General features: G+C 47.0%; 1 protein-coding gene across 3 annotated transcripts in view; it reads left to right on the forward strand.

The window, feature by feature from the left end:
- MAP2K4 (mitogen-activated protein kinase kinase 4) overlaps window positions 1-22,039 on the forward strand; it is a 104,038-nt gene that overhangs the window by 46,565 nt on the left and 35,434 nt on the right. For all 3 annotated transcript variants that reach the window (XM_054221172.1, XM_054221171.1, XM_054221174.1), the window contains exons 3-4: window positions 10,097-10,271; window positions 20,349-20,468. In XM_054221172.1, coding sequence (XP_054077147.1) covers window positions 10,097-10,271; window positions 20,349-20,468 — 295 coding nt within the window. The remainder of the gene's footprint in view (window positions 1-10,096; window positions 10,272-20,348; window positions 20,469-22,039) is intronic.

Genomic DNA, 22,039 nt, shown 5'->3' on the forward strand with positions numbered 1-22,039 from the left:
AGCAGAGCTGTCGCGTTAGTGTTCAGTAGACCCTGGGGATTCCTGAGTTACAGCCCTCACCGCGCATCAGGACAGGCACATTCGGTCCTGGCATAGCTGCGTAATTCACACGAAAATGTAACTACTGCAATGCTTATTTAAGAGAAGTGAAAGTAGGTCAAGTAGTTTCAGAGTCGGTATCAGCTCCTCTATTTTTCCCCCACACCGTTGTAATAGCAGAAGCATGATTTTGTCTCCTTTTTCCCTTTCCATTATTTCTAGGTGCTGCATCCCCTAGCAAGGACAGCAGTGTGCATGCTTGTATGCATCCGGTTGTAAATCTTGGTGTGTGGAGACTTTAAAAGCATTCAGGACACCAAAATACCCATATCTTCTCTGGAGGGTTAGAGAGAAAATGGGAGACCACAGCTCCATTCATGCTGGACTTTTCAATAACGTTTGAATCTGTTGGTGTATTTTTCAGAGTATTTTAAGACCCATGTGTCTGTGCTTTACCATTTTGTCTGGTAAATTTTCTTAAGTCCTTCTAAAACTTACACTTCATGCTTTATAGAGAAAGTCTAATGCGTTGCCATCTCTGAGCCTTCAAACGGTCTGATTATCTATGTTCAACAGTAACTTTTTGTGGTTGAGAAGTAGAGGGGAGATCCAGAATGGGAGCTGGTAGTTGCCAACATTTTTTCCCTTCCTTCCTCCAGCAATGATCTTTGGGACTTGAGCTTTTTGATCAAAAATGTCCTATGGCACCTGTGTGTTATCTGTGTCCCAAAGTGCCCCTGGGATCTGTTGGGCTGTCCTGCCTAACATCAGAGGGGAAATCGAGCATCCCCGTATCCGAACTCACCGGTTTGTAAGGCATGCTCTGAAAACCTATCAGATGGTACAGATTTCGGTTAAAATTTATTCAGGGAGTGGGGGATGCTGTTGCATCTTTATCTCAGAGGCTGGACTGCCCTCATGGCCTTTCTCCTTTAGCTTCTTTCCTTCTAGACCCATGAATCTGGCTTTCTGAGCTAGGGATCGATCCAAGGTCGACAGGGGCAGTAGGTGTCCCATCCTGTATGTCTCAGGGTCTGCTCTCCTGGAACACGGATGAAGTGCTGAGGCTGCAGAGAGCCTGTATCCCCACCTTCCCGGGCAAATACAGTACCCGCTAGCTTAATGTGCAAAACTTGCTGGTGTTTGGAGAGGAAAATGGGATGAAGCAGATTATTATGATGTAATGTCTTTGGATATGCACATATGTATATAGTGCACACACAGAGGTTTCGTCTCTACCCTTTTTTTGGATAAATATATTGTTCAATGATTATTTACAAGTAAGAAAGCAGGACATTGCTTACACATTGATCTGAGTCAGTGCCTGCGCGTAGGAGTGGTCCGTGCTGGATGGCACCGATGATGTAGCTGGTTTCGTGGCTGTCGCTGTTGGACTCCAGTTAATCTGAGATGGTCAGTCACAGATTTTTTTTTTTTTTTTTTTTTGCCGGTTGTGTGACATACAGAAATGTCAGAAAGGATTTTATACGTGGACCACCACTATTCATATCTGTGATTTAAGTTGGACTCGAACCCTATATTTCCCCATGTGGACCTTGCAAACCACATTCCTGCAGGAAACCCTAATAAACAACTGCCATTGCTAGCTGCGGGAATAAATTTGCTCATTGCTATTCTGCATACTCGGGATCACACCGCATTTCTTCAGAGCAAGAGTACATCCTTTATCTCTTCAGACATTAATCACCACTTTGTAGTAAAATGTCGTGCATTTTTCCCTGGCTACAGAGAAGTGAGATGACTCTTCTGCTTTGTGGGTTCAAACTGAAGGGATCAATCATCCCTTTTGTCTTCTGTACACATCAAGAAATGGAGAATAAAGAGAGGAGAGTGCGGATTTGGAGACTGCTTCGACCCCACAGGTCATCGTCAACAACTTTTGTTTCCATCCTTTGCATAAATGAGTGACTTCCAGCATGTACCATGGAGGACAGCTGGACTGAAAGAACAGGGTGCACCCAGGACAAACGGCTGCTGTGCAAAGAGTTCATGGAAAGGCCACCGTGGTGGATTGGATGGGCGTGATGGAGGTGGGGGTTGGCCTGTGGGGCTGAATTGGTTTTGCCATTCTGGTTGTTTGAGGAACTGACTTCTCGAAAGATTAATTTGCTTCATGGTATATTTGTCAGTGAAAACTACAGACACCTGTGAGATTCAGGTGGATATTCTTGCCTCCTATCATGAAGGTCCCTACATTTTGAGAAACCTCAGAAAAGAGAGAGCAAATGGCCAAGCCCTAGTCTACAGTGGATTATGGCGACCCTAAATAGTCTTCTCTTTGAGCCTGTCTTGATTCCCTCCTTTGTAAAATATGCTTGGAGTAAATCTGGATGAGCAATTGGTCCTTCACGCCCAATGACACTGATACCTTTGCAGAGACAAGTGAGAATCAGTTGAAAGTTGATTGTTTCAAATATCTCTTGCTACAGCAGCGTGAAGGCCGTTGTCCTCTCTGAGGAGCATGGGGGCTTCTCTATAATCCAGCTGGGGTGTTTTTTTTGTCTCTCTGATGTTCTAGGTGGGTATTTCGTACTAGTGAAAGATGGGAAAGGTGATTCTCTGGAACCGTTGGCCTAACTCCTTACAGCAACCTTAATTTTCTGGAGGCATCTTTACAGAGCTTACAGAAAATTACCTCTTGGCCCCTGGAAGTCAGTGGAGAAGACTGAGCCCCACGCAGCCGTCTTGGAGGAGGCCAATGCTTAAAGTCTCACTACACTACTGGACTGTGGAGCACGGGGACATTCAACAGGCAGTTGCTTTCAGTGACCTGTAGGAGTCTGATGTCTTAGATGTCTCTAAAATATGTTACATTTGGTCTATTTAGTCTTGGTAGAAACTCTCTTTTGGTCACCACATTTATGATAGCTGCATCTCTCTGAAAAAGCAATCTTTGTCTTGCAGTTAGGCGATTTCTTTGTCTCCCATCTGTCCTTGTCTGACACAGAAAGAAAAATACTGTCAGGTACGTCTTTGGCGCTGAATTTCAGGTTAAGCCCTGTGGTGCAGCCCCAAGGGTTTTTTCTTTAATCCCAAATAGAAAATAAATCCTGCAGGAGAAGTTGGAGAGCTTTTCGCTTTCCCAGACTAGGGTTGGAATTTTATGACATACAGACATTTAAACTAGAAAAATGGCTTGTTAGAGTAGTTGTAACAGAAGTGTTTCATGTAGTTGAAATAACAGTGCTCGTTATCTACCTCTCAAGTGTTTCCAGTACGGAGCTGAGCAAAACCGTAAGTTTACATTGCTGACCGTTTGTAGGTAGCTGCATTGGCCATTTCTACAAGTACTTGAGAGCGTGTTTCCCTGTGCTTAGCAGGAGCCCATCTCGCCTGAGCTGCTTGAACCGTTCTGAGATAACAGGTCCTTGTGTTGGGAAAGGAGATTTCCAAAGCTGGACAGTCTGAGGGACTTGGACATCCAGAACCTGATTTCTGTTCTTGGAGAAGTCTCATAATAGTAATAATTCTAATTAACCTTCTGTTTATCTGTTAGTCGCGTGTCTCTGAAGGTAATAAGAAAGGACATATTTGTTCAGGTCATGCAAACTTACTCGTGAGGAGAGAGGATAAGATGAATCAAGCCCACCTGGGAGAGACCACCAGTCCTAGATTGGTGGATTCAGGATGGAAGCTAGATTTTTTTTTAAAAAAAATTTTTCTTTAGTAATTTCTGCTTTAGAGACTGCAAGAAAACCAGCAGTGATGGTCCCTGTGCAGTGAGGAACCAGCATGTCACTAACACAGAGACATTTGGTTAGCAAGTTGAAAGCAATTATTCATGGTTCTAATTGCAGCAATAATACAATTGGAAATAATAATTGCCATTGCTGTAAGAAAACAAATTGCTTACAATTTTGTATCTTAAAACACAGTTCAAATCATCAGACGCTGCATTGCTCCCAACGAGGGGAGGTTGTCTAGGCAAAATTTGGAAGCAAAATCTGTAGCTTACCCATTTCTTATGCTAAGCACTCCGTGGGTAGGTGACTAGCTGAGTATTGTGTTATACGTTATTGTGTCATGTGATAACAGCACCATCTTTTCCTATCATTTTCACAACTTTTCCTGGCTGAAGTGATACACAAGCAACCCTGGGTAGTAATCACATTGTCCCGTTCAGTTTCAAAAGGAGAGAAGCGGACCTCATCCAGAAACTTTCCAGCAGGCTACAGTAAGCTTAACTGTCTGTTAGCCATTGTCAAATATTTTCCATACCCGCAAAAATGGCATCTATTAAAGTAATGGAATTTGTCTCAGAAATAGTGTCATTCCATGGGGTGATTTTTGTGTGATGATAATGATATTGCATCGCAGTATCATTTTGCAAACTATTTAGAGTGTACGTTCAGGTTCTTCTGTTGATTCTTACGGATGTGCTCGTGTCTCTGTTGCCTGTTCTTTCTCGCGTAGGTGCCCACGGCTCAGGAGACGTAACGTTTCAGAAAAAGAGTCGGTGTTCTCAGAAGGGCTGTTTAAATTACATTAGCTCAGTTTTCTCTGGTGTTATTCTGAAATGCTCGAACCCGGTGTAAGTTTTGAATACCCAGCCGTGGTGGGTTCAGCGAACGTGCTGCAGTCTGGCTCGCGTCCAAATCAAAATGAGTTTGGGATTAATGTGCTCAGTTAAATTCAGTACAGGCTTCACCACGATGAATTGAGAGGTTTCCTCAGTGTCAAGGGCAGGTTTAATCAAAATCCATTATAACTCAGTAGTTTACCAGGGGAGCTTCGTACCAAATATTGACGTTTTAAAAGCCTCAGCCGAACCCCACCGAAGTCAGGGAGACGCTTTGCAGCCGTGAGCGTGTGCTGGACTGAGTCTTGAGGGGAGGGCTGTGGAAGGGGCTGTGCCATCTCCTTGTTAGTCTCTTTATTTTAAAATCCTGGAGGGACGTGGAAAGGCAGAGCAATGCGAGGGATAACGCCTGCCACTTGGTCATGGTGAAAGGGAGCAAGCGGGCTCTTGCTTTTAGTCTCAGTAGCCAAGAGATGCAAAACTGAACCCTTTCCTTCCTTTGACACGTTTTCTCTATCTCCTCTTCACGTCTAGAAATCTGTTATTCAATGTAACTAAGCCTCAGGACAGCTTACCTGGGTCAGAGCAAAACCAATTTAGTTCTGCCCCTCCTGAAAGGATGCTGCTGCTCATCAGCTTATTGGGTGCAGAAATGTCTTCTCGTGAAAATCTGAAAGATTTGTGAGAGCATCAACGTTTTCAGCCCTCTAGAGGAAAAAAAAAAAAAAAGCCAACACAAAAGCCACTTCTTTTGGAGACTTTCCCCAGTGAAATTTAAACTAGGGTTGCTTTTTTATTAGTGTTAGGCGGCAGGATCTGAAAACTGTTTTATAAGTACCACAGACATTGAGACATTGCAGCCTCTCCAGGCTATTTGAAAGGCTCGGTGGAAACACGTTAGCCAAAGTCATAAGCCATGTTTGTACTCCGAAGTTACCACCAGTGCACAGTGTTATTAAAACCCTGCATTTTGCATGGAAGCTTTTCTGTTAGGATTTACTTTTTAGCATTCCTTTGGCTGACTGACCACAGATCAGATGTAAAGTCCCCTTGTGTTGAGCAGCTTTTACCAAACTTGTGGAGAAGTAGAATGTGTTCTCATTAACTATAGTGTAAATAGGAGCCTTAATGAGAGACTTCCTAGACGAGTCCAGCGCTAGGCAGGCTTGTGAAGCACAGCTGGATCCAAGTTTGCTCGGATCTTTTTGACTCAGCAGATTTTTTTTATTCATGCCAACTGTAATGTCCAATACCTCAACTCTTGGGCTTCTTTGAGTCCTGCGTAACACTTCGCAAAGTGAAACAAAGAGGAGATAGGTAGCTACCTACAGCATCTTTCTGGCCTTGCCTTATGTCTGATAACTTTCAATTTTGCTTAAAAAATCCACCAACTTTTCTCTGCTTCTCCCCTCGATCCTCCTTTTTCATGCCAAGGAAATGCTTGTTTTAAAAGGGTTTGGCATCCCTGCAGTTTGGGGCTAGCAGCAGGGCTCGGGGAACTAACACAGCCTGTCCGAGAGCTTTCCAAGGTCTCCGTGGTTCTTCCCGGGAGGTTTCCTGGGCCTCCAGCGGTGGCAGACCTTCCCGCGGGCTCTGCCTGGCCAGGCTTGCAGTGAGCAGCAGGCGTGTGACCCCGTCCTTGGCCCGGCTGCGGTGCCTGGCGCCAGCCGGCCGCCTGCCTCCTGCCAAGCTGGACCCACAAACGTTTTCATTTCTGACAAAGGGCAACTGTTTGGAGGAGTTGTTGTCTTGCTTGGTGCTCCTAATCCCTGGAATAACTGCTGTGACAAGCATAGTAACCATCTGCGCTAAGACTGATACATTGGGGCCTTTCAAGTGCAGTAATCGCAACGACATTCTGAGCCTATATATTTTTTTTTTTTTCTTTTAAAACTTTTCGAAAGCAAGATGAGGGGTTGGAAGCTCAAGTAATCCTGGACAAGTCATCAGGAGCTATAGTCCCTAAGGCGCATTTGAAAATCCTACTTTTAACTGTTTGAGGAGTCTCTCACCCTCTTTAGCTATTTATTTTACTTTTTAAATCCTACATGAAGCCCCACAAGTCCATTTTAGACATCTCAATCATTTGGAGAGAATATCTGGCCATTTTTGCCCAACATTCCCAGCCTTGGAGAGATTTGGATTGCACAGTTTAAAAATGAAATGGTGAGAGGAGGCACGTGTCTGACCACATCTGTGCAAACGAACGAGCACTGACCGCAGGGACTGAAATCTGATCGGCTGCAGAAGCAGGGACTGGGCATTAATTACTTTTCACCTTTGTTAGACACTGTTCTGTGTGGTTACCCTTCTGTTTCTGAAGCGAGCTGTTGTAGTGTCCAGCGCAGTGGGATGCAGGGCAGGGTTTAGGCAGGGTTTTGGGTATTTTGGGGGCATGTCCGCCCCGTGGATTTAAGTCCTCGCATGTCTGCAGCAGTGCAAATCTAGTAATAGACGTACTGCATTGATAATTCACTGGTTCTTATTGCCTCACTTGGTTTTACATCAGAAAATTCCCATTTGATAACAATGCAGAGAGTCTGTGTCCTACACTTGCGTTTTTTGAGCTGCTTTCTTGACATGGGAATCCCTTGGGATTTTGATTTACACTGAAAAATTCCTGACATAAAGCATAGGGGTTTTTTGATGCGAAAAGTAATCATTGCGTTCCAGTTACTGGCCCTTAGGAAAGACCATGCTGCTTAAAGGAAAACTGCATTGTTTGCATGAGACAAATTAGCTAAATGAGCAAAATCTATATTAAAGTGTCTGTCGCTCTGTCAAACCTGTCATTTGGTTACTTGACCATTTCCCTGGGTATTTGAAAAAAGACAAGCAGGAACTGTGATTGCAAAACAAGGCAGATGGCATAATAAATACGTAATGGAAATTAAGCCCAGCTCCAACGCGTGAGGTTTTGTGGATGGTGATGGCACATCTCGATCCAAACCCCTGGAGCTCCGCTGCTCCCCACCAGAACCCAGCTGCGGCGGGCGCTTGGGGCAGACCCGTGGAGCTCCCAGCTCCCGTCTTCTTCCCGTCGGCTCCAACCACCCATCCCGCAGCTGCGGGAACAATGGCACAGATCTGCTTTCATGCTACAGCTGGGGAGAAACAGGCTTCTTGTGTAACAAGGAAATAATGAATTCAAATTCGTTTTCTCTTCTGATATAGGGTAAGAAAAGCAAAGTTTCCTGGGCAGAAAAACAGACAGAGGGAAGAATGGAGATGGGTTTAATTGCTTTATTTGAATAAACCATGTCACCATTTGTATTTTTTAACTCTCTGAGAACTTCAATATGACTTTTTTTTTTTTTTTTTTAAACAAGAGATGGAAAGGGTTTGCTCAGAAAAATCAAATCTCACATTTCACCCTCCTGGTGACACCTCTCTGCCTTTTGGAACAAGATTTAGCTCTGGATGGTTGTGGCTCTTCGCCAGCTGGCAGGGGGTAGGCAGGAAATGCCCGTTTGCCAGTGCCTCAGTGTGACGCGTGTCACCTACCTTCTCCCATCAAAAGAAGAACTGGTTTTATGGTGCTGACAAAATAGGATGGTCGAGCAGTTAGATAGTGATTCATGCAGTTTCCAACGTAAGCTGCCTGCAAAGACAGCTGGCAAGTCTGGAGGTCGTGTTTCTTTTCCTTTTTTTTCTTCTCTTCTTTTCTTCTTTTCTTTTTTTTTTTTTTTCATTTTACTGCCTTATTTTCATTCCTTGCTTTTTAGTAAGCGAATTCCATGGAGAACGCCACTCAATGCAGTGTTTTATTATGCACAGAAACTCAGAGATACGTAAATAGTGCTAACAAAGGGGTGCCACCTCTGCCTCCGTGGGCTGCTGTGTCCGTCACATCTGTGCCGTGTTGTAGCACTACCAGCAGGTTTTCCGAATTCTTCCTAAGGGCAGTGGAGGCGCAATGGAGGGAGCAACAGATGAAAAATCTGAAGGTAGGCAGGTTAGAGAGCAGGAAGGACCAGGGCAGGCCGAGCACAGAAGGGGAGAGGAGCTGTTGAGCAAGGCTCTTCATGGAACGGGCCGAGGGTTCAGGACATGCAGCTGCTCAAAGCCCGGAAGGTGCTAAACCAAAGCTTTGCAGAGAAGCTGGAGTGCAGCAGATGAAGCCATCTGAACTGTAGCTGCGCCAGTCAGTTGACCTTTGGATCTGACCTCGTCGCCCTTGCAAAACCCGGGTTCCAAATAAAACCAGTGGAGGTCATGGTTGGGTCTACCATCGCATCCAACAGGGTAGTGTTTGCAGCTGCTGGTTGACAAACAGTCGGTTTATCAGCGTGGAATTGGCCATAACGTGTGTATTCCTCTGGCTGATGAACTCAATAAGCTTTACCTGTTTGGTTGGATACTTCATGTGTGTTCTGCTCGTTTGGCAGGAACCTAGATCAAGTGCCCAAGAGAAGTGATCGGGCTCCAAGGGATGAGTTTGACAGAATTTCCCTTGTACACAAGGTGGCCAGAAGTACCTGTGGGCTTTTAATATCTGCATGAGCTTGGTGTGCCCTGTCATGGGAACTGTCTTTAATGCCGTTAATGCTACTTGAAAGTGGGAAACTCAGGCTTTTGACTTACTTTACAATCCAAGAAGTGTGAATCGGCTAATTAATTAATCAAAAACTGAAAATTTGCATGGCATTTTAGGATGACCAGTGTTGAAAATACTTGTGCTTTTCGTACTAATTCAGTGATAGCGTTGCTGTGTTTGAGTGAGTAATTGTGGGCACCTTAAAATAGCTGTTGAACTCTTCTTGGTCTGCTCCTTACCTGGGCACATCCTGGTGGCTTCAGTAGGAGCAGTGTTTGCCCGAGAACATTAATTTAGGTGTTTGGTAAAGACACACTTGAACAGTCAGTTTGTGTTTTCATATATCACAAGCCATTTGTCTTGGTTTTTATACGAATTATTGGCTCTTTATTTGTTTTTGAATAAATTAAATGATTACCTAAAATGTTGTTTGTTTGTTTTTTTTAAATTAATTGCAGTTTTCCATTAAGAGCAAACTCTTTCTAAAGTCCCCTTGATTCCCACAGAAGATCTTGCCTGGGTCGCACAGACACCCAACTAGAAGGGAGGCAGATGCTGGGACCGTGGTGGTGTAGAGCAGCAGAAGCTTTTGGGAGATGGGGCTGGGGAGAGCACTTTGGACTCTTGGTTCTGCATGTTACCAGATCCTGCTTGAAGCCTGATGTATTTTATGCAAAGTAGAAAGAAAACTGTGTAAATAAGTGACTAGAATGACTCTACTGTGTGAGACACATTGAATTTTACACCGCAGCTGGAGAAACTTATCCTTAATTGGAGCTGTGGGCAAGTGTATGTCATTTTTGGTTTAACATTTTCCCCTCACCCCTGCACCCCCTACCCCAACCAAAATCCTTCGTGGAGTTAGATTGTTGCTGTAGCCTTTGTGAACCCCTCTCTTCTAATGTTTAATCAAGTGCTGAAAAGAGAAATTTACAGACTATTTAAAATGTGGAAAAATTGCTTCCCAATATTTTTGACAGAGAGAGACTGAGAACACACAGCATTGAATCATCAGGAAAATTGAAGATTTCCCCTGAACAACATTGGGATTTTACAGCAGAGGACTTGAAAGACCTTGGAGAAATTGGACGAGGCGCTTATGGTTCTGTCAACAAAATGGTCCACAAACCAAGTGGGCAAATTATGGCAGTTAAAGTAGGTGATGCCCGTACTTACATTTGTACTTCAGTCCATTAGGGATGAAATGTGATGGAGAATTAATGTTCTTCCATCTAGCACCCATCTACTGCTCTTTTCTGTTTATTTCCAGTGTAAAGGCTGCTATTTGCTGAAAATGCATTGTATAATGGCCATATTGTCAGTGATTTGTGAAGCTCTCATAATTGCTTGTGCCCTTTGAAAATGCCTATCAGGAACCTCCTGTTTTGAGGGGATCACGTGTCTCTGGAGACTGATAATAGGGCATGGGCCTTTCACCTCTGGGTCACTGGTTCAGGTACAGCCTAGGTTGGTGGTAGGCACAAGTTGACATCTAATAGCTTCTTGGTGTCTTTAGTGAAATAAGCTAGTGACTTACAATTTGCTTTTTGTGTAAGTATGTGCCGTGGTGTAGCCTCACCGGAAGAAGTGGGAATGGAGTGGACACCTAGAAAGTGTTTTGCTCTTGCCGAAGTATGATGGAGCGTCTTCGCTTTGTGCTTACCATGCCGGACCTGCTCTGGAGATGGAAAGCTTAGCAGTTTTCTGGACTGTCCACTTTCTACCTTATGCTATCCCAAAAATCACCTTAAAACCAGAAACAATATGCAGCCTCATTTCCCAGCTGGGCGACGTGGAGTAATCTTTGTCTCGCCGCAGTGGTGCTGCACCCTGGGCATCTTTGAGGAGCTGCTTGCCCATGGAGCTGGGCGAGGTGGGCAGCAGCCGCTCTCTCTCTCTCTTGTCCTTTTCTTTGCTTGCTGCTGGCTGGTAGCTAATGGCATCAATCTTTTAACTCTTGATGGTATCAACTGTAAGTGCTCCCACGACTCCCATGAAAGAGTAGACGTGAGCTATGTAGGAGTCTGTTGCTCTCATTTCCAGCTCTCTCTGTCTTCTTTGGAATATTCCCTGATCTGATCTGGAAACGCTCACTCCTGCTGGTCTCACGTGCCAGGTAGACATGTCTCAGCCCCAGCTCTCCCTGCTGTGAATGCAATTCGTACTTGTCTCTAGTGTGGCAGGTTACTGGAGTAACCACCATCCTTTGATTTTTCTCCAGTAAATATTGACTTCTTCACAGCAGTGGGATCACTGGCCAGGGCTCTGAGTGTTTTGGACCACCATGCAGTGGTGTTTCAACCCGTTCTTGAATCCCTAAAAGTCTCCAGTAGAGGCTGCCTGTAGCTAAAGGCTTGTTTCTCTTAGTTGCCTTTGGTGGAACTCGTAGATGGAGTTTGCAGATGGCAGGTTGAAAACCGCTGATGTAGTGAAATGGTGCCTGGGCACCCCCAGCTTCCCAAACCCAGGGTGTGTGACCCGGGTAACTATAGTTGTGCTACAATAATCACGATAGCCGTGGGTAAGAAAAAGGCATACCTACAGCTGCTTGCTTTGTTATCCAAAGCTCTGCAGCGGGTACAGCTGTGCTGGGACAAGAGCTCTGTTGGAGTAGCTAACATCACCCAGAAGGAGATACGTCTGCTGGCACAGAAATTCCGTTGTCCCAGACTGTGTTGCACAAGGGGTGCTCAGCATCGTAGGATAATCTTATCAGCGTCGAGGGTCTGTGATGCAGGTACAGCTTCCACCTGGGAGGCAGAAGGCACCAATGCCGTGCTCTTGAAGCACACAGTTGGAGATGACGTTGCACAGCATGTTGAGCTGGCTTTCCCAAGGGAAGAGAGGTGGTCTGAGCCCTACGGGGGTGCTGGCCTTGGGGGCTTACTTTTAAACGAGCAAAACCTGGTAGGTTTACAGTGGCTAAACTTTGAAATGCCAAAGCTGTGGGCTGGGATGGTGCCACCTTCTTTTCTCTGAACCTGCTCCACTTGGGCAGGCATGGCTAGGCCTGCAGGAGAAGGAAGGTTGGAGGGTCTGGGCAACCACATAGTTTCTAAAACATTAGTGGCAAGGGGCTGTTTGTCCCAGTGGGGATAAAACATGAAATTGAATGAAGGGAGACCTGTGAGTGGAACGTAACTGAGGTCTCCAAGGCAGCAGCAGCTATGGATGGTGCAGTTATTTGAGATGAGGTTGCAGGACAGGGCTGAGCTTGGACTAGTGACTGCTTCATCCCAAACTACTCAGCCTTTTCTTTCTTTGATTGCTGTTGCTTTTGGGGCAGCCGAGATTGTGCATTAATCTCCCTGTTCCTGCTCTGTCTAAATCTGCCCCGTGGGCCATCCACGTCTGAGGCTGTCCACCTCCTGCTCTCTCTGTCTCCTTTGAGCCTGTGGTGGCTCGAAGCCTTCTGAAGCCCCAGCTCCCCACCTGCATTCAGGGAAACCAGCTGCTCTCTGCGGTCTCTCTCTGCTCTACAGGCAGGAACTTCACTTGTTCTCTTCTCCTTCAGCATAAGGCCCTTCTGTAAGAGAACATCAGGAAGGTTTAAAAGAGGGGTGGTGGTTTGGGAAGAGGACATGTCAGTCTGGTGATTTGAGGTCTTGGCTGTGATCTTAACGACGCCTGCTTGCAACTCCATGGTGTGACACCGTGCTGCATGCAGGGCACCAGGAGCACTGCCCTGCCGCGAGCGGGATTGCGAAGGCAGTGTCCCTGGTTATTTGGTGGTGCTGCTGTCCTGCTCCTGTGCCTTCCCCAAGAGCAACATCAGTGCGGCAGGCACATCATCCTTGGAAGGACATTCAGCAGTAGGAAATAGCTTTGTGGAGGTCACAAGCCAGAAATTGTTGGCTGTTCTGTGTTGATGAGTGAAACACAGAGGTGGCTACAGAAGCTGCTAATTAGATGCAGATAAAATTGGTATGGGGGCCTCCCACAGCTGCTCCTCTGCCCTTCACCAATACCCGAATTTCCACTACCACGGCTGCAAATTTCCAGTGCAGTCAGGTATCTTCCTACCGCGCTTCTGGAAGGGCCGAGTCCTGTTTGCAGCTACCGTGACGGGGCTGCGCCCCTCATGGCTTATCAGCCCCTTCTGTCCTGGGCAGATTCAAATCCTTGTTCTGCCAGCGTGCTGCAGTGATGTTGTAAAGAGCAGGGGAAACGTTACTCTTTCCCCCGAGCTGGAGGCTTCCTCTGGCTGATCCTGGCTCCTGCTGCGCCAGGGCAGCCCGGGGCCTCTGGGCACTCATCCTGCTCCCCTCAGCCTACGCGGCTGCCGGAGTGCACCCTCAAATCCTGTTTCCAGCTTCTTCCTCTGTTTTTTCTTTCAAGCCTGTCGTGCCTTGGCGCAAGGTTCCTTGCAGTGTGGTTTAGCTCACCCGGCCACTTTCTCCCCACTGGGTGCGTGTGGCACCAGCGCCGCAGAGCAGCCGGCTCCTGCTGCCGCGGGAGCTCCCCGAGCACAGCCCTTCTGCTGCACTTCCCGTCTGCGTTCCTTACCTCTGCAGGAAGACAATCCCTGAGTGCTGAAATATCACTGAAATAACTTGAGATCTGCAAGCGGGGGCACCTTTTTCTTTCATTTTTCCGTTTTACGCATTTTGGCCTCATCAGCCATCATCCTGGCAGAAGTAATCCTGGCACCTTTAATGGAGGTGTCGAGCTGCTCCCGGGCCGGGCTGCCAGGCCCCTGGGTGACTCAGGAAGCTCTCATCTGTGCTCCAGCGTCAGCGGCAAAAGGAGGAAAATGAGCCTCGTCACATCGCTGGCGTGAAACCACTGCAGCACAGCTTCGGCTGGCCGAGCATTGCTGGGGAGAGGCTCGGATGATGGGCTCGTGTCCCCAGTCCTGCTCCTCCCCCTCCTTCAGCCTGTGTCATTCTGTGCCTCTATGAATTTAAATAACGAAAAGGCATTAGTGCCTCTTCTGGAACAGGCTGGAGCAGCTGCTGGTGGCTGCAGCAGGTTGGCTTCGGAGGCAGACAGTTGTAGACTTTGCCGTGATGCTTTTGCATCCCTCACCCTTTCTGCCGTAGACAGCTCTTCCTAGAGCCGTGAGGGAGAGGATAAAGGAAAGAGGAATCCAACTCAGAGGATTTGTATGCAAATTTTTCTCATTTTTGCCCCTGGAAAATGTTGTATTTTGTTTTACAAATCTTAGTAAAAGACATTCCTCTTGTTCATTAGGTCTCTTCCTCTCCCAGATCTTCCTAGAGATGCAGAGTCCCTGTTTGCTGTGGGTCAGTTGGCATCGTGGTCTTCCTCTCACTGAAAAAAACCCTGTTCGTTGTCTTGAGAGTTTATTGGTATATGAGTTCAAGACTCTTCCAGGTGGGAAAGAATCACAGAATCTTCAGAGTTGGAAGGGACCTCTAGAGATCATCTAGTCCAACTCCCCTGCCAAAGCAGGATTGCCCAGAGCACATCCCTCAGGGCTGCATCCAGGCGGGTCTTGAAAATCTCCAGAGAAGGGGACTCCACACCCTCCCTGGGCAGCCTGTTCCAGTGCCCAGTTTTGTCCAGTGCCAGCTCTGTGCAAATTCGCAATTTGCAAGGCCAGTGTGTACATTAACTCCTCACCTCCTTGGCAGGTTTCTCTTCTGGGCTTCTTGTTTTCCTTGAAGAAATCCCTGCCCTGGCCGGCAGCACCAGCACCAGCTCTCTACAGCGTTGCCTGGTCTGGCTTCCAGTTCCACCCAGAGTCCTTTGACTTTTGCGTCTGGTTTCTTGTTTTCCTTTCAGTCTGTTATAGCCCGGCCTGTGGAGGTTCACAGTCTCCCCAGCTTCTTTGCCCTGCGGAGAGCCCCGCTCCCTTCTCGCCATCTGCTCCGCTGCTGTGGCCCCGGGTTTTATCGCAGCGACGTCACAGTATGTGCAGTTCTCCAGCCCCCTTTTGTCTTTACCCTGCAGCATCACCATGTGTCCTTGTCCCAGCTGCCCTGGGGGGTTCTGCATCTTGTTTCATGAGAGTACCACAAACTCAAGGAACAGGACTGTCTCTGGCACATCAGAGGAACCATAGGGAAGCCCCATTTTATTTGGGTGAAATGGTTTTCTTGGGAAGCTTACCCAGCAGCTGGGGGGTTTCTTTCTGTCCTGAGGTTTCCCTCTGGCACTGGTGATAGTTCACGCCAAAAAAAGTGCTTTACAAGATCCTTGGCATCCTTCATTTTTCCAAACTGGTATAAAAATACATAAATGAAAAAAAGTCCAAACTGGAACGAAAGCTGGGGGGAGTGTTCTCCCTGTTGGAGCAGGATGCTCTGCTTTTTACTTACGTAGCGTATGTAATACCTAGTGTGGGGTTTATTGGCCAGGGGACTTAAAACGGCCCCTCGAAGGCTGGGAAAGTTTCTTTGAAGAGTTCACAAGATCAGTATTCTGTTAGGTGGCACCTGTGCGGGTCAGCAGCCTGAGCGTGGCCGCGGTGTCCCGAGGCCCCCCCTTCAGCCCCCTGCCCCACAGCAGGGAGCGCCTCCCTGTTTGGGGTTCAGTATTGGCAGCTTCTGCCAGTTTCTCATCCAGAGACGAGTAGAGTGGTTTGTGCTTTGGTTGACCTTCAAGCTTCTTGCGGTGGCCCCATGGAAACATCTTGCACCTCTTTTTAATGAAACTGTTTTTCTGTCAGAAATGGTTATACCTAGGAGCGTAAGCCAACTGAGGAGAGGGCATTTTTGTCCACCGTCCTTGTGTTTGGTTTTCCCCCACCCCAAAAGACGTAGTGATTTTCAGCCACATACCAGAATTTTCTGTATCTTCCAGTATCTACGATGTAAATCAGCCCAGCTGATTTAGTTCTGCTCTGCAATATTGCCAAGCCTAGTCTCCAGTTCCAGCTAGTGTCATCAGACGTGATCGCTGGTTTCTTGTTCTCTCTTTATCTAGCGGTATTTTTGACCGCGCTACAGGTGGTCTTCTGCATCTTCTACTCTAAACTTGCCCTAAGAACATCTGAAGCAGTTTCAAGATCAGTTGGCTAATTGGAGAAGCTGGCCGGGGCACTGTTTAGAGGTAAATAAAATTCAGCAGGACGTTAAGCCTGTGAGGTGTCCATAGAAGATCCCTGTTCTTCCTGGAGAAGCCCAGTAAGCTGTGGAGCCATTTTTTGTTCAGAGCGCAGTAACGCTCACATCATTTTGCCTTGGAGTCAGTGCTTACTCTCTCATCCGTAGCTTTGAAACAGATGTTCGTGTCTTTGGCTTTCACAGATTTTCTCTGATGGCAGCCTTGCAGCTGAAATAGCCTGCTAAGGATCAGATATCCCTGAGAGCAGAAATTTAACATTTATTTACACCTCCGTAATCTCTCCATCCTTACCTGGATGCCTGATAGCCCACAGAGCCCACCAAAATGACCCATTAGCGTATTAAACTCAGTCAAGGGACAAATTTCTCTCTCTTTACGATTTCCCATATGGCTTCTGAAGAGAGTCTTTGGACTTTCTGCAAGCTGGCATTATTGCAAATCATCATTTCCATTCTTTGCACAACTAGGTACCCTCTCCCAAGTTGACTCCTTGTGATTTAGTGAGCCGCATTTTCTTTTCACTCGTCCGTTCGGGTGGCTGGCTGAGAGCTGGGGAAACCAGTGCTCCAAGCCCTGCTGGTGGTGGTGCACTGGGAAAGGAGCGAATGAGGAGGGGCTGAAAGGAAACGGTGAGGGAGAGCGGGACCCTTACTGCAGGAGGTGGGAAGCTAGTCGTGATCAGTGGAAGACGTGACATCCTTCTGTCAGGGGGAGCTGTGTTTCAGATGGGTAGATAAATAGTCTCGTCCTCAGCAGCAAGTGGGCAAACCCCCTCCTTCCTCTTGGTTTGGTGTCCTCAGTCCCTGCCATCCCCCGGCAGCACCAGCCCTCCGGTGACACTGCCAGGCCCTGCTGGGGACACACGGGAGCCCTGCACGCAGGGCAGCACTGTGTGGTCTCACGGCTCGAGGAGCTGGTTTTCAGTTTGGTGTTCATAGCTTTTTTTTTTCTTTTCTTTTCTTTTTGTTTTCTTTTGTTCTTTTTTTTTTTTTTTTTTTTTTTTAACTGGTCTCTGCCCACTGCACCTGAATCTTTTCATGTGCGTCTTGGGGCTGGGTGATTTCTGTTTTGGGTCCGGTTTCTGGGATCTGTCTGGTTTTAGGTTTGAGGGTGGTCCAGTCCGCGGGATAACTTGTCCTTTTGCTGTTGACGCTGCCTGGGATGTTGCTCTCAGAGCTCTTGTTCCCGATGTCACAAGGCTTTGTCCTAACCTGTGTTTGTATTAGAAGGGCTGGAGAATTTTCTCCTGGAGGATTTGATGCAGTTCAAATTTGAGACCAACAATGAACTATTGAAAAAGAGACTTTCCATAAGCCTCTACTGCAAAACCTACTTTTTCTATATGTGGCTTGTTTGGCCGTGTCAGTGACTACAGGCAGTAGAGTGACCAGGCTGAGAGGTGTAAGACCTGAAGCTAAGTCAGACCTGTCCATCCCTCTCTTAAATGGTGTCTTCAGGCTGTTGCCTCACCTGGTATCCTCCTTCCTTGCCATCTCCCACATTCCTGGAGGACTCTGTCTGTGGTAGCTCTGTGGTGTCTTGCTCTCTGCCTTGGAGTTAGGTGGCAGATCGTCATTGTGGCTCCCGTGCTATTTGGGCGGTGGCTGCTTGTGCCTTCAGTCACCTTTTGCTGTTTCTTCCTTGTTTCGCTGGTGCATGCTGGTTCCTTAGCTGGTGAATTGGGACCACTGGCCTGCAGCAGCCTCCCTGGTGCACTCCAGCTAAACAAAGCCATCTTTTCCAGCCTGGGCTGACCCCAGCTCAGCGCTGTGCTGCACGCTGCTCCTGGTAATTTCCCCCTCCTCTTGAATTTGCCAGTCTCCAGTCTCCAGCACTCTTGTATGAGACCTCCCAATCTTGCATCATGTCCTTACCTTCGCTCCCTGAAGCAGGGTTTGTGGGAGAGTCCCTGCTGGCTTCTCAAGGTGTCCTTTGGCTCCCCTGTCTGCCTGGATGCTCTGCCCTGTAGTCAACCCACTGTCCATCCTCTGGGTTCTCTGCCTGCCCTTTCTTTTTCTCCCTGGGGAGTTTTTATTTGGGAAAAGGAGGAATCTTTGGGTTCAGTGTTGTTGCGGTGTGCCCTTAAAGCCGCCTCTGCCATACAACATATATTTCACGTATTTTGCAGAGCTGGAGAAGTACAGAAGAAAAGGAAATATCAGAGTGGGAGGAGATGCTGTCAGGGGAAGTTGTGGAGTCTGAGGAGCGTGCTGCAGGGATGGCTGGGACAGGATTGTGCAGATGCAAAGGGAATGCAGAGGGGGGCCGGGGAGACTCCTGGGTGACCAGGAAAGAGGTTTTTTGGAGACAGATGCAGAGTTGACACAGACGGGAGACGTGAGTTACAATATGGAGAAAAGCTCCTTTTGGTATTGCTCCTCAACAAAGAGGCGAACTTTTCAGAGGAGCGGGTAGACTAAACTATTCTTCATATAGGTCTCAGCACGGTGGCTTTGGCATCTGTTGTCTTCTCTGGAGGTCAGAGCAATGGTGTTATCATTTCCCACAGTGCTGATAGTGATGACCTAGAAGGAGACATTCGGTCTGCTCAGCCTTTGATACCTGAGCAGGGGGCTGTCGAGCTTCGTGTGGTGTAGACGCAAGACAGAGAAATAATCAAGCTCATCAGGCTTTTTTCAGTGGCATGTCTGAACTTCTGTGAAAAAGACTTGAACCAGTGACCTAGAGGTGAAGCTTTGGAGTTTCATTACTAGTCCCTTGAGCTGTCTTCTTGCTCTGTTTGTGACTACAGAATCCCACCCACTCGGTGGCATCGCAGCGTGTGGGTGTGCTGGGCAAGGCTCTTGCCAGTTTGCCCAAGCACTCTAGAATTTGCCGGGAGGGAAAAGGGCAATATGAACGTGACAATTACTAGTCTAGGCCAAACTAGAGCTGCTAGAACATAAAGAACGAGTGGTGAAATACCAAAATATCAGGATACACCAAAGGTAAGGAAAATTATAGTGTTGATACTGTCCTCATTTTGTGTGGGTCATGACAAAACAGTCATGCACAATTTCTCAAATGGCGGTATATGAATGGTCAACCTTGAAAGTACCTTCATTTGCGTAGCCTTGTGCTTGCTGATGTGTGTGGTCTTGACGCCACCAGCAGTTGCTCCCAGGGCAGTAGTGTCGGTGGGAGAAGGTGCTGGTGTCTTGCAGATTTTTCCCACAATCTTCAATAATTTTTCTTTCTGGGATAGCCAAGTAGTTTTTCTCCTCAAGAAGGGTCCAGGCTACCTCCGTTGCTTTGGACTTCTTGCAAAATATTTTTTTCTTATATTTTTTTAATGGTTTTTCAACATGAGTCACACCTTCAGGATCACAATTTTCCTCACTTGTGATTCTAGGAAGGCATTAATTAGTGCAAGATGTTAAATACGTCTGTAAAATCACATGAAAAACTGGGGATGGTCTTTTCCATCCTTCGTTTAACAAACTTCACGTTTGAACATGTAGAGTTTTCTATTTTCAAACTGGTGTTCTTCTTTCAAGCCCAAATGAGACTTTTCTTTATATATGATGTGTATATATAGTGTGTGTATACACATAGCATATATTTTATATATGCAAAGTACCTTTATATAGCGTTAATGTTCCCTAGGTCAGTGTTAGGTAAAGAATTGTTCGTGTTATGAGAAGAGCTCAGGGGACCGTTGCCCACCATCAGCGTTACCAGAGCGATGTGTGCCCTCGGTTCCGTGATGGTCCCTTTTCACTGCGCCCACCGTGCTGGAGGCGTGGTGGAAGGAGCCTTTTTGTCTTCTGTGCTCGTCTTAGAAATTTTAAACGTAACATTCCTGGTTAAATTTCAAAACAGCCTTTGAGCCCCATCCAACGTGGCTGAGAACTGTGTGGGAATCTGTTTTGCAATGAAAGCCTGAGTATGTTGTTTTGCTGGAGTAGCTTTCAACGAAATCTCTGCTCTTTCATTTCATTCTGACATTTCATCTGAAACTGTTGATGCTCCTGAGAGGACTGGGGATTTTATAGCCTGAATGAAATGGCTTTAGGGGTTTTCAGTTATGTTTCTTACTTGAGAGCACAGCTTAATTCTCTAGAGTGTGTTTGAGCATGCCTTGGGGGTTGCCTGCTCAGCCTGGGGTTTGGGGTCCCTGGCGCGTTTCTCCAGGGGCGGGTCTGAGGATACAGTAATGGCATGTAAGTGATAAAGTCTCTGCCACTCTTCCTCTTTCAGAGAATTCGGTCGACAGTGGATGAAAAAGAACAGAAGCAGCTTCTGATGGACCTTGATGTAGTAATGCGAAGCAGTGACTGCCCGTATATTGTTCAGTTTTATGGCGCACTCTTCAGAGAGGTGGGCACTCCAAACTTGCTTCATTCATAGCAGAGTTTGGTTTTTACCTTTTTTTTTTTTTTTTTTTTACTTTGCAGTTTCCAACTTGCAATAAGGAGGAGAAAGTTAATTTGTGTTAGGTTTCTTAGCTCTCCACTTTGAATCAAGGGTATTTAACCAGGAGACCCAGACATCTGGGTGCTGCTGGGCACGTAAATGCTATTCCCATCGGTTGTCACATCTCTCTGCGTATTTCAGTCTCTCCTTCTTTCCCTCTTTTCTTCTCTCTCGGTGCGTTCTGGGTCTGAGTGTGCTGCCGGGCCGGGCGCAGCGCCGGGAGCCGAGGGTGGTTTCGGTCAGTGGCTGCGAGATGCGACGCTGGGGAGGAGCCGTGTCGCTGTCACGGCGGTGGCAGCTGTGGAAGTAGCGGCAGCTCCCCAGAAGCGTATCCGGGGAGGGTGTGTACGTAGCCAGCCTGGGTCAGGACTCCCGATTGACACTCATCTGCCTCGAATTGCTTTGTACCTGCAGATACCTAAGAAACAAGGGCAACCCTGCTGGGTCGGACCAAAACTCCTAGCAGAATGCTCTGTCCTGGCAGTGGCCCACAGGAGCCGGTTGCAGAAGCGCGTGTGATACTTTGCCATAGCCGTCAGTCTGCAGCTGAGTGTTTTCTGAGCTAATATGCTGTCTTTGTGCTGAGTGATTTTTTTTTATTTTTTTTTTAACTGGATTTCTTTTCCATGAAAGTGTTCAGTTTGCCCTTGAATTACGTGTACATTTTTTTGCATCCATTTTGCTCCCTGAGGGACACTTCCCTGGGCTGTCAGCCCATCGTTTGAAGGCCATCACCTTGATTCATTTTGAATTTTCATCCTGCTGTTCTGAGTGGTGCCTGTAATAGTTCCCCTAGTTTTTATATTTGAAGAGGCGGTAAATAGTTGATCTTTATCCATCCTTTCTGGGCCACTGAGGATTTTATGGACAGTTGCCACGTTCCCCCTCTGTCATGTCTTACCTAGCCTGGTAAGTGCCAGCCTGTGTCATACACAGAACCCTGCCAGACCTTTGATCATCTTTCTTGCTGTTCTCTGCGTCTTTTCCAGTTCTACTCTGTCCTTTTGGGACAGAGACCAAGATTGCATGACTGTTCTTGTAAAGAGCAATATCTGCAATAGCTAGCCTAAAGGCTGTAATTTTGCTGGGCCCTTTGGTGTACGTAGATAGCATGTGCCGTGGAGTGGGTTATTCAATGTGATGCTTCCATGAAGTCTTCCAAGTGAAGAACAGAATTAGAGCGCTGAGAGCTGTGTCAGCTGACCACAGTTAATCCTGACGTATTTTAGCTGCTCGTGGACAGGAATGCGATGTTAATCACTGCATGTTTGTGACTGTTTTAGCATCTACTTGTTGTAATTTAAGGTAGATACTATGCTGCAGGGCTACAGAAGGTACCCATCTGTCTCCTTGTACCTTTGCCCAAGTACTCCTACTCCTGTCCAGCTTCAAATGACCAGTAAAAACAGTTGGGAAGCTGGCCTTCTCCATGCAGCCCAGACAGCCTTATGCCGTGGTTGGAGGCCAGTCATCAG

Source organism: Rissa tridactyla, chromosome 15 (assembly GCF_028500815.1).
Source record: "Rissa tridactyla isolate bRisTri1 chromosome 15, bRisTri1.patW.cur.20221130, whole genome shotgun sequence".
NCBI classification, from domain to species: Eukaryota; Metazoa; Chordata; class Aves; order Charadriiformes; family Laridae; genus Rissa; species Rissa tridactyla.